A 13,325-nucleotide genomic window follows, 5' to 3' on the forward strand; every position below is an offset into this window, starting at 1 on the left:
ATTTTAGAAGAAGCAAATTCTTGACATCCCCCAACTGTGAGTTCCATAGCTTTGCAGAGTGCTATTAAAAGCCCTTCTTTCTGGAGAAAGATAAGGTCAGTTTGTTTGGCTATTGTTTCAATGGAAGGCAACCTATGTAAATCCTTAATGGTTGGCAACCAGGTATTACCGTATTTATGTGAATAATCCCCGCATATGTTTAAAAAAACTTGAGGCACGAAATTAGGGTGCGGGTTTTATTTGCGTCAAGGTTGCGTACACGCTCCTGGCTCACCTAGTTTTTTATGCTGAGTGTACAGTTATGCTTTGTGCCACCGTAGATGGAAGAAAACTGTCTCCATGTGTCATATATAAACGGAAAACAATTCAGACTTTTAATTCTAAACTGACTTTACATTTTTTTTTAATAGTACCGTATTTTACAGAGTAATTTAAATTCAAAATTTCTCCGCGTCACAATAGAACGCGTCTTCCAGAACGTGCAGGGGTAGCTTTCCGCACTTTCACTCACTTCGGTGTGTCTATAGTGTGTTTCATAGTTGAAAATAAGAGTGAAATCGTAATTATTTTGTATTCAGCTTTTTAAGGAATGCCACAATATCACATAGCACTCAGTACGCGGAAAAGCAGAATCGACGAAAACTGGTGACGGTTGGCATTTCTGAATTACAAGATGGATATTAATTCAAAATCACATAATTGGAAGTCCGATTTCTGTATTACAAAGACTTCGAATTAACAAGGTTTTACTGTATCGCAAACTTAACATCAGATTTCACCGGCGTGTCTATTTCAAGTGTTTACATTGCAGGAAAAGAATTATCCACCACCGGTCGTGTTACTGTCCAGTAAAAAGAGACCACGTGTGAGAAGTGTTTTAGACGTGGAGTGTGATGAACTTGTAAGTAATTTAGGAGAGGATTCTAGTGATGCAAGAGACAACGAATCTTCCCATCTACTGGGAATCGACCCTATTGCAAGTTCAGATTAATGAAGTACCTGTTACATAAGTAGGCCTACTTCCTCATTTTCATGGAAAATATAATTCATAGTAGTGATAATGTATTTTTATCATCTCAGGCAAAGCAGCAATATCCGTAAATTTACATGTTCATTTTTGTGTAAAGACCCCGTGGACCTCGCAGAGTGATACAAAATGTTTGTTTATGCGTACATTACTCTTTCGATAGAAGAAATTTTAGTTCATTTCATTTTTTTTCAAAATGAGCCTTCCTAAAATGAGGGTGCGGGCATTATTCGACGGCAGGGATTATTCGGGTAAATACGGTACTTAATTGATAGCCAGCATCCCTGTTGAAATTGTTAGGATTTCTACGTATTTCCACAGCTTCCTGTATAATCCTGGACCTGTAGTGTCTAGTGTGGGTAAGAGCTCGAGCATCTTGGAACATGACATCATGACCCGACGATAGAGCGTGCTTAGCTTTTGCCGATTTGTCTGGCTGGTTGAGACGAATATTACGTTCATGTTCCTTGATACGAGTACCAATGGACCGGCATGTTTGGCCGATGTATACCTTACCACAAGGACAGGGAATTTCGTATACCCCAGGATGTAAAAGTGGGGACAATTTGTCCTTGGTTTTACTCAGACTGTGAGCAGTTTTAGTGGCGGTGCCAAACACGTTTTTTATATTGTGTTTGCGGAGGACCTTGGCAATTCGATCTGTGGTGTGGTGTTGTGAATGTAAGGCAAGTAGGCAGTTCCTTTCACTTCTTCCTACTGTGAGCTTTGCTTGGTCATTTCTCTGGAATGCAGGGCTCTATGAATCTGCAAATCACTGTAACCATTACCCTTAAACGTGACCTTGAGCATGTCCATCTCCACCTGGATATGTGATGGCTCACAAATTCGTCTCGCCCTCTTGGCTAGTGTCGTGAGAATGCCTTGTTTTTGTGCTGGATGGTGATGGGAATCTGCATGAAGATAGCGATTTGTGTGGATAGGCTTACAATAGACGGTATGTCCTAAGGAGCCGTCCGGTTTCTTCCTTACTAGAACATCCAAGAAAGGAAGGCATCCGTCTGACTCCATTTCCGTAGTGAATTTAATTGAAGGATGTTGCTGATTTAGGTGGTCTAGAAATAGGTGAAGTTTCTCAGGACCTTCTGTCCAGACCACAAATGCATCGTCAACATACCTCCACCATATCATAGGTTTGACGGGCGCCGAAGCAATAACCTCGTCCTCGAAATGCTCCATAATGAAATTAGCCATTACGGCCAAAAGTGGATTTCCCATAGCCACTCTGTCCGTTCGTAAAAATTCCCACCCCACAATAAATAGCTGGAAGTCATGCAGTGGTAAAATAGCTTAGTAATGTTCTCAGCGAACAGGTGTTCAATGAGAAACGTGACTGAGTCAATCGGCACTTTAGTGAAGAAGTACTCCACATCGAAACTCAGCAAAAGTGCATTAGGTTGAAGGGTTACGGTTGACAGCTTATTGACGAAATACCGAGAGTCCCTGACGTTGATTCAGTATGTCCTATGTGTGGCTGAGACAATTTGCTTAGGTATTTAGCCAGAGCATACGTAGGAGAACCTATCGTACCAACAATAGGTCTGAGGGGAACATCTGTTTTATGGATCTTAGGCAGTCCATATAATCTAGGTGGCACTGCATCCCCCGGGGACAGATGTTTAGCCTCTTCTTTTGGAATTGAAGATTGCCTTAAGAAAGACTTTGAATGTACTGTATGACAAGAAGATACCAGAAAAAGTGGAAGGGAATGTACACCAGGCTGTAGTGAGACCAGCAATTCTATATGGAGTACAAACTTGGCAGCAGTGCGAACGCTGAGGTGGACAGGTGAGCATACAAGGTTGGACAAAGTGAGAAATGACGTGATTAGTTTCTGAGAAAGTCAGGAAAGTTGGGCTCAGATGGTATGGCCATGTTAAGAGAAGACATCAAGATTGTGTGGGGAATGAGATTATTGAAATGCTTCCACCAGGTAAAAAGAGTCTAGGATGACCCAGAAAGTGATGGATGGACATCATTCAAAAAAGCATGAAACAGTTGGGGCTTGTTGAGGAAATGGTTTTGGACAGAGGAATGTGGAGGACGAATATCCACATAAGTGGGATTAATTGTGCTGAAGAAGAAGAAGAAGAAGAAGAAGAAGAAGAAGAAGAAGAAGAAGAAGAAGAAGAAGAAGAAGAAGAAGAAGAAGAAGAAGAAGACGGAGGATGAGGTTAAAATTGAGTAACATCCTCTGTCTTTTCTAGACATAGCTTTGGATTTTTTCAGGTCGTCGTTAACCATCTAATTTTAGGCTGTTGTTATTAATAACCAATTTTTCTTTCATTTATCAAGTCAGATCACCAGCTCAGAGACTAGTTGAAGCCCCAAATAGCGCCTCTAAATGTTATGTGATTGTAGGAAATCTGCACAATATGGATGGTGACGCTTTAATGAGGATGCTAGGCAAGATGAAGAATGAAGCAATTTTGCCCTTTGCTTTCCTCTCTAAGCCAAAAAGGGCTTTTGCAGCACAACTTCTTCTTTTTCTTCCTGCCCTATTGTCCAGTGTAGATTTGACCGAGTTTTACCGAAGGATGCTCTTACTGCTGCCAGCTCTATGTGGAGGGATGTATTCACTATCTTGTGGTTGTGTGGTGGTTAATAATGTGATGGGTTGTGTGTAAATGAATAGCAGCATATTAACTAGCACAGGACTAGCACAAACACCACTCCCTATACCAGAGGGATTAACCATAGTGTTAGAAAACCCGACCCAACCAGGAATCTAACTTGGACCTTCTGAACCGAAGGCCAGTACATTAATTATTCAGTCAATGAGGTGGACTTTTGCAGCATAGCTGACTATGAATAACAACTTATAGCTGACTATGAATAACAACTTAATAGCCTCCAGATGCACTCATTATGCTATGAATGTCATTGTAGAATCAAAGTTGTCATCTTCTTATTCCTGATACATTTCTGTTTATGCAGGTCGTTCACAGACTTTCTTCCAATATTCCCTTTTTTCCCCACAGTCTGTTGTTCATCACTGTCTCCCATTGTAGTCCTCTCCGATTTACATCATTCTCCACCTGATCCTTCCATCTTGTTCGTGGTCTTCCAATTAGTCTTCTTCCAGATTCTGTCCATTCCAGAGCTCTTCTTGGTAATCTTTCTTGTCCCATTCTCAGTCCGGTGGCATTTGAAGGTGCTCAAATACGACAGCCCCGTATCGGTAGATTTACTGGCACGTAAAAGAACTCCTGCGGGACTAAATTCCGGCACCTTGGCGTCTCCGAAGACCATAAAAAAAGTAGTTAGTGGGACGTAAAGCAAATAACATTATTTATTATTCTTGTCCCATTCTTTTGACGTGGCCGAACTATTTCAGCCTATTTCTCTCCATAGTTTCTTTTTTAGGGGTTGAACTATAGCGTGTTTTGTGTTGTTTTGTTTCTTATCTTGTCCCTCCTCATTTTACCTAAGATTCCTCGCAAAAAGCGCATCTCCATCCCTTGTAATCTACTCGGATCTTTTTTTTTTGTCCAAATCTAACATTCTGATCTATAGGTCAGTATTGGCAGATAATATTTATAGGTAATTTCCAATTTCTAATTATGTTTGATACACAGTAATAACAATTTGAGCAATTTCCTATCCTCTCCGAAATTTCTTCATTGATGTTTTCTTTCTTCTTCTTCTTCTTCTTTTATGACCACATAGGATCACTTTAGTCAGTCCGTCGTTCAGGTCTCTTTGAAGGGATTGTTTGGGCTTTGCGGTCCTCCCAGTACTTCTTTACCAGTTAGCTTTATTTAAAAGTATCTACTTCTTTAAAAAAAATTCCATTACACCTTCATTTCTGTTTCCTCTACTGATTTTCATTACCTCACTTTTCGTTAAATTTATTTCCATGCCTGCTTCTTCAATTGCCCTCTGCCAGGTATTTAGTTCTTCTAATTTTTGTTCATTTTCTTCCCTGATACCCAAAATAAACATAAATATGACTTAAGTTTGTTTTATATGGAAGTTTGTTTACTTTGCTTACATGAGTAACATTTGAACAGTAGGAACATTTTGATTACTTCTGACAAGGAACCTACTTCACAGCACAGTATTGTTAATATCGTGGAAAGCACCATACAATGTTTGGTTCTTATGTGGAATATTAACTGCTAATGGAAAACCTTTTCCACAGGAAATGATGAAAATTTATCTTTGAGTGGTGTGAAAAATATCTGCTTTTGAGTAGGAGGATGCTATGTAGAAATATATTAGCATTATTTCACAAAGCGGTCATCTTCAGAGGTCACAAAATAATCAAATCATACCTCTGACTTGCACTGTGAGCAACTAATAAACGCTAAACTAAACGACAGACCGCACCTATATTAGGTCCCCTGCTGGGGTAATGGTAAAGTCCTTAACGTCAGCTGCGGCAGAGAACGAGATCTTCAGAATGGTGTAGTTGGCAGAACAGGCACTCCACTCTCTTGGGGGAAAGAAAGAGAGAAACAGCTGTCTTTCAGAGAGAAGGGATGATCAAAGACTAAGGGAAAAATTCATAACAAAAATTTAGCCCTTTTGGTTGTTTAGATGGTGACTCCACCACCAATCTCAGAAGCTGTAGGCTAATGGTGCTGATGGTGGTGGAGATTGTTTTAAGAGGAAGTACAACTAGGCAATTGTCCTCTATATAACACTAATCAGAGAGAAATGGAAGTTAACCAACGCTTTGAAAAATGAAGGTATTGGCCAAAGAAAGACACGGGTCACGAAGGGCGTGAAAATGAAAGACTCCCTAGGCCTCGACTGCTGTAATTGTAATTGCTGTAATACCGTCGGGATCAGAAAAGAACAAGAGTCTACCAAGGGAGGTCGGATAGGTGAAAGTGAGGAGCCTGGCACAAGTAAGTGGAAGCAATGCCAGGACTCCGCTCAGGGCCCCGTGGTCGCCAACCCACTCTCCGAAGTTCAGAGCCCCTGGGACCCTTTTAGACACCTCTTACAACTGGCAAAAGATACTGTGGGTGTTAATCCTACCCCCCCACAGGGGGACTGTAGGCTTATAACTCCCACACCCCACCTTAAATTCAGTTATTAACTCATTGGGCCTGAGCCACGGAACTGTTCCGTGCTTCATCTTGGTGGACAAATGCCGGGCCACAGAACTGTTCTATTGTCTCACTTTATTACATAATTCAACTTTTACTCAAGAGATAGCAGAGTGAGTTGCATTTGTGATTTGTGTAGGGACTCTTCCCCTCCAGTGTTTAGTGTGCTGGGAAATATTCATTTGAAGTGGGCTATTTGTAGACTTTGAGATTTGCTTGTAAACAAGATGGCTGCCAGTAAACAACTGAAAGTTACTGATATATAATCCCTTTTAGAAATTAATGATGATTAGGAATGTAATTTTTTTCAACAAAATTATTAGTTGTATGAGTAATAGTGTGAGTAATGCTCCTGTTGAAGAAATATACATGGAAATGAAATAGGAAGTGCAAGGAGATGACTGTGTTGCAACTCAGCAGGCGGACTGAGTACGGACTGATGATACTACTTGTTTCGTGCTTAATGGCATTAATGCCGTTTCTTTTCGTGTGTATTTAAATCTTAAATGCTCTTGCAAGTAACATATTTCTCATCATGCAAAGCGTCACTAGATTTCCTTCAAAATAATCCCAGCCCCAATGCAATTTCAATCCAACAGATATATAGAGCTCAATGGGTTAAGGAAACTTTTGCAAACCTTTGGCCTTAAACATAAAACACAAATAAGATGTTGGAATGTGTGAACACATTAAGAGAGAGCAATAAACTTCATCAAGCAGTAGCCACAGTGCAATTTATGGACAGAATATTCTGGGAATTAGTGAAGCCAGATGGAAAAGTTTTGGAAAGATACAAACTAAAGAAGGATTCACTTTCTTATACTCACGAAGATTGAAAGATCATGAACATCAAAATGATATAGGAATTTTGATGAGTAAATTGGCAAAGAAAAGCTTACTGGAATGGAACCCTGTTTTCCGGTGAGGATCACAACTGCAAGATTCTAAACAAAAGTGAGGCGCACAAGTTCGGCCCTGTGGTGTAGGGGGCAACGCGTCCACCTATCACCTGGTGGCCCTGGGTTCAATTCCCGACCGGGTCAGGGGTTTTAATTGTAAATGATTAATATCCCTGGCCTGGGGACTGGGTGTTTGTGCCGCCCTTAACGATCCTTTCCTCACATTCAAGACTCTACATTTCCGCAATCCCCATTACATGCAGGTTCATATCATATGGTGCAAGTAGGGGCAAAAGGGTCAACGCCCCGAACAATAGCATTTAAAAAAAAAAAAAAAAAAAAGAGGAGCATCAAATTGTACAGTGTTATACCCCAACAGAAGTTTCAGAAACTGCAAAAAAGATGGAATTTTTTTCCAGAATGCACTAAATACTCTTATAAAATAAAAAGGATATATGTAATTTTATGGGAGAACTAAATGCTGAAATTGGAGTATTAAATGAGGAATTGGAGTACATTATGAGAAAGCATGGCCTAGGAGAACAAACGAAAATGGCCAGATGTTTGTAGTCTTTTGTGCAGAAAATAATCTAACCATTCATATCTAGTTTTTCCCCACAAAGGCAAGATGGGTATCTCGTGTTCATGTGACAGAAAACCAATTAGACCACATTTGTATTTCCTACAAATGGAGAAGGCCACCCCTAGATGTTAGAAATAAGATATGTGCTGATATTTGTAGTGATCACCACTTCCTAATCGCAGTTTTTAAACTCCATATAATGGCAGCTGCCAATAAATTTGGAGAACTGGAAAGAAATTTGATACAAGAAAACTGGAGAATAAATTTTACCCATTTAGAAACTGTTGTTGCAAAGGATGGAGGGGCAGAAGAAGATGTAAAACAACATATCCAGAGAGCAGATGGGGCCTTTGTTCATCTGTATCCTCTCCGGAAGAGCAAAATAATAACCACAAAAACTAAACTGAAAATTTCCAGAAGCAATGTCATGTCACTTTGGTTATATGGGCAGAATAATGAATAATCACAGATAGGTAATTGCAAATGAAGAACTATGAACATGAGCATCAGAAGAACAATCAAAATTCAAATAAAATTAGGAATATAGAAGTGCTTAGGAGAGACACTCATTGAAACAGACAGTGCCATTGAGAAACAAGTATTTGACTGGAATCCTCAGGGTGCTCAGAGAAGGGGAAGGCCTGAACACTTATGCAGACAGTCCATCAAGGATGAAGGTCGACAAGTGAAGAGAAGTGAAGAGTATCGCATTCAACAGAGTAAGATGGTGCAGCTTCGTGGATGCCCCATGCTCCAGTGGGAGGTGACTCAATGTGTGTTTTGCAGAAGTAGTTATATGTATGATCATCCTGAAGGAGTTCGCTTTTGATTCAGATGGAGTGAACCTTTGCATGTAAGTGCAGGGGTTCGTTCTTCATTTGCTGTTCATTGCACAAGTTAAAACTCTTTCATGACTTTCTGACCTCTGCTGATGACCTATATATAATACATATCAAAGAGGTGTTAAGTACAGAACAAAAATGGCCAACCAGACACCTGACACCACAATTTAGTCCACCATAGCTCAATGCTAGAGCATTCAGTGCAAAATTGGAAGGTTGTGAGTTTGGATTCCTGTGGTTGTCCAGTTGGCCATTTTAGTTCTACCTCTTTAATATCTATATACTGAACATTACCTAGTTTATTTTCAGTGTAACTTTTATCTTAAGAGCTAAATTATGGGTATGTCTAAATAGGCAAAATATCTGGAGAGTAAGAGGGAAATCATCCACCATTCAATACAATACCAAAGTGAAATGACTATAAATAACCAAACAGGTTGCCAATACACTCAACATCCTGGCAACAATGAGTGAGAGACGTCTTTATAAACCTTAAACCTCGATTCAGATTGACATCCACATGAGCATACTTTTTTGACCCATCGACTATCGTTCTACGTTGCGATTTTATTTGACTAAAATAAATATCCCACGAGAACACGTTCACTTCCTTATATAAATTAGTTTATTTACACTGTACGACCCAACACACAATTATACACAGTCACAAATGACACTATATAAAACACTCAATAGCGGAGTACCCTGAAGTCGATTCTGACAAGTACAGATATTAACGACACTGACGCGCGCACTATAACATACTTTCTCTTGAATCTGCCACCTGATTCACTTGAGTCCAGTACTCAGACTCCACCTCGGAGCCCAGCAGTCACTCCCAGTCCATCACTTACCTGAGTCCCAAGAACCAAGATCTGCGAACTTAGAACTGAGAACTGCTTTCACTGACTGACAGCTCAATATTTATACCATTTGATCAACCATCTAGAATGATAGACTTCTGGAAGAGTTCTTACAACACTCTTATGAAACACCTTCGAAACATCGATCGACCAGCTAGTCAAATGGGTACTCGAATGTTCTTTCGATATTTAAAAATGTACATGGAATTATCTACAACATTCGTAATGTCTCTACATGTACCTGTAAGTTTCCAGAACCCTTCATATATACCAAATATAGTACAATAAGTCTAATATACGAACATTATGGAATTTTCTACCGCTTTCGACCATATAGATTTTGAGGTTATACAATACGTATTTGAGGTTATACAAAGTTATACTACATATTTACAGAGGAACCATATACTAGTCATGTTTAACACTTAATAAAATATAATTTAGCATTAAATAAACTATGATTAAAATATATTAAACATAATAATTGAAGGTTTTACACCAGTTACAGCGTCGTACGTACGACAATAAGAGGGAAATCATCCACCATTCTCCAAAGTGAAATGACTATAAATAACCAAACAGGTTGCCAATACTCTCAACATCCTGGGAACAATGAGTGAGAGACGTCTTTATAAACCTTAAACGTCAATTCAGATTGACATCGTCAGGAGCATACTTTTTTGACCCATCGACCTTCTAACAACATTGACGTCCCTCGCTGCCAGGAATCCCAGGATAAAGACATTAGCCATACATTGGAAATATTATTATTCAAGACATAAAGAACCAGGAGTTTTTATATTAATCTAAGGCAGCAAAATTGTTATAATGGAACCTCAAGACCTCAACAACAAAGCCTGATCCATACGCAGTGGGCAAATGTGAACTTGGAAATGTTTCATATGATATTTAAAACTTGTTGAACTCATTTGCAACAAGTGAATACTCTTTAATTTGACTTGCTTAAATGTTAGTGTTTTTTTTTTAAAGTGTATTCCCCAGGTCTTGTAAATTTAATGTTATTCTTTAAGTGTATTTTAAAATGTTTTGTACACGTTTTTAACAACACTTGCGGGTTTTGAGTTGTACTGCTGAGGATGACCTCAAGAGAAGGTTTACTGATGATGTCATGATTTGGGGAGAGACAGAATGGAGGTGGAACAAAAAGTGAATATTTGAAATTAATTGTTCAGGGAGTATGGGCTCAAAATTAGCCAAACAAAAATGATAGTTATGAACATAGATAGCTCTGATGCAACCACTTACGTGAACAATTAGTTGTTACAAAATGTGGACCAATTTAAGTACATTGGCAGTGTACTGAGCAAGGTCAACAGCAGTAAATGGAAAATTACTACTGTAATAGGGCCGACAGTGCAGCTTTATTTTACACTCAAGTCGGAACATCACTTTGGGATGACAAAGTACCAAAACGGTGCAAACATACCCGGTTTTAAAGTTGTTACGGTGCCATACTGACCTGTGCACTGGAAGCATATAATCCTTCCACACGAGATAGCAGCAGAATTCAAGCTTCTGAATTGAAGATCATATCATATATATGCACCGTGCTCCAGAGGCCATGCCTAAGATGGTATGGGCATGTTAGAAGGAATAGAGGAGGGAAGGAAACCAAAGGAGTGCTTTGAGAAAATAATAATAATAATAATAATAATAATAATAATAATAATAATAATAATAATAGGAACGAGATGTTTTTGAAGACCTTGGATAAGTAGGATAGATCAAATAACAGTGATCTGGAAGAGGGTGGGCTGAACTGGAAGGAGATCCTTTGACAGAAGGAGGTTCATATTTAGCAGGGATCTGGAGCCGAGGAATGATGATGATGATGATGATGATGAACAACTCTATCTCCTGTAGATCATCTTCCTGTCCAATTCGTATATAGATAGGAACATGAAAAGGAACACAATAGGATCAATACAATGATAGGTCAGTGCAGGAAGAGGGACCAATAGAAAGAGGGGATAAGGATAAGCATGAAAACACAAAAGGACAAGGACAATATCCACATCTTCATACACTGCCGTCTTCAAATAAAAGGCTCTCTCCTCATCAATCCCAGTTATTCTACATCCATTTTTCCTTTACCCCCAACAAGCTCGTTTTTCTTTCCCAAGTACAAAAACGGTGCAAACATACCCGGTTTTAAAGTTGTTACAGTGCTATACTGACCTGTGCACTGGAAGCATATAATCATTCCACACGAGATAGCAGCAGACTTCAAGCGGGCAGTAACACTTGAGGGGCCATTTTAACAGTTCTTCAGTTCTGATGCAGGAAGTGCAGGATAGGAAGAAAACTGGATAAATACAGGATATGGGAACAAACATAGATGAATACAGGTGGTAAAAGATTAGGACATAAGGTAGACTCAGAAGGAGGAAAGGATCCCAACAGGTTCGTATAAGAATTGGAAAGGAACAAACTTACCACAAATGTCAGCAGTGGGCAGATATGGGTTAGATGAAGTTCTTTACTGGTGAAGTATTCCTTACAAGTAATAAATCTCATTGTAGACCGTATTGGACATCAGATTATAAACATTAAAATAAGAAATAATAATTTGTTAGAAGATTTCATATTAGTTTTAAGACTATTGATTTTCATAATGTAAACATCGAATCTTAGGGTAACATATACTTTAAGGTCACTAGGTTCGGGGCCCTGACCTAACTTTAGGCTAAGATTCATTTTGGCTGATGATGCGTACGACAGTTAAGTGAAACATGTCCCAACTTACAACACCAGTTGTAATGTTTATATCCTAAATATAAGGAAAGATAAGTATTGGAAAGGTGGTGTAAATTATTATTTCTTATTTTGAAGTATTCCTTGTCGTAATCTATATAATTTATTTGTTGATTCCTTTCTTTTCATTTCTTCATGACAGTGTTTCCATTAATTCCAAGAAATAAGGTCTTAACCATGGTTTGCATATTTCCATTTCTTTCTGTTTTTTTTTTTAAGTACAGTTTTTATTTAATTTTTTCCAGCGATTTCGAGTGAGTGATATGTTTGTGAGACAACTCTTACAATTGCATGGGCTGTCCGTGGAAAAAGCTTTGGCTATTGTTCAGCAGTTCCCTACTCCTCGTTCTCTGGTAGCCATGTATCAGAGTGGTGCTAGTGAGAAATTGCTTGCAGATATTTCTCATGGCTCTCTTGGTAGGCTACTGGGGCCAGTCATCAGCAAGGCAGTTTATCAGCTTTACTCAAGTAAAACACTATCATAGCATAAGCATAGATTATTCTCTGTTATATTTTAATGTTTTATTATACTTCCCTCTATACTTTTGAGTTGCCTTTTAAACCTTAAATGTTTTGCGTATTCCTCTCTACCTTCATCTCCTAGTTTCTTCTAAGCTATTTTGTACTAAGCTACAATATGTAGCTAGTTTTCAGACTGTTGTGAGATAAAATATTATTTATCTATACTATCTAAAGATTACTGACTTATTCATTGTGAACTAGGTTCAAATGTACAGTATGTGAATGAAGCCTGTAAGAAGAATCTAATCGCTGATAAAATGGCTGCAACAGTTAAGTTAAACAGTTTAAATATAATGTAAGTGTGTATGTCCAACCCTTGTCCTGTTTCTCTACAGGGTCAGGTATGTAGGGAGATGAATCTTCATAACGAGTTTTTACAATTGGATGCCCTTCCTGACATCAGCCTCTTCAGAAGAGGTAGTGAGATGAAATGAATGATGTGATACATCATAGTACATGATAGTAGAAGGAGAGAATGAAACCTGGTGCCAGCACATAGCCTACTCATGTCAAATAGCACCAAGAGGTCCGCTCAAGACTTTACATTCCTATCCAAAGGATGAATCATCCTCAACAGTATTACATGCCCTCACTTCATATGAACACTGCGGAGAGGTTTGGAATTGAGTCCAGGCTTTTGGCATGCAATCTAGTGATTAGAAATTGTATACCCCACCACCTCTGCTATCCTGCGAGCCAAACTTCTAATGGTGAAAAGTTATTGACCAGGGGTACT

At 38.9% G+C, this 13,325-nt stretch overlaps 1 protein-coding gene across 2 annotated transcripts in view; it reads left to right on the top strand.

The window, feature by feature from the left end:
- mus81 (mus81 structure-specific endonuclease subunit) overlaps positions 1-12,853 on the top strand; it is a 181,205-nt gene extending 168,352 nt beyond the window's left edge. For both annotated transcript variants that reach the window (XM_067143518.2, XM_067143519.2), the window contains exon 11: positions 12,313-12,853. In XM_067143518.2, coding sequence (XP_066999619.2) covers positions 12,313-12,552 — 240 coding nt within the window. In that variant the 3' untranslated portion in view covers positions 12,553-12,853. The remainder of the gene's footprint in view (positions 1-12,312) is intronic.
- The last annotated feature ends 472 nt before the right edge of the window (positions 12,854-13,325 follow it).

The sequence above is a fragment of the Anabrus simplex genome, chromosome 3 (assembly GCF_040414725.1).
Source record: "Anabrus simplex isolate iqAnaSimp1 chromosome 3, ASM4041472v1, whole genome shotgun sequence".
Lineage (NCBI taxonomy): Eukaryota > Metazoa > Arthropoda > Insecta > Orthoptera > Tettigoniidae > Anabrus > Anabrus simplex.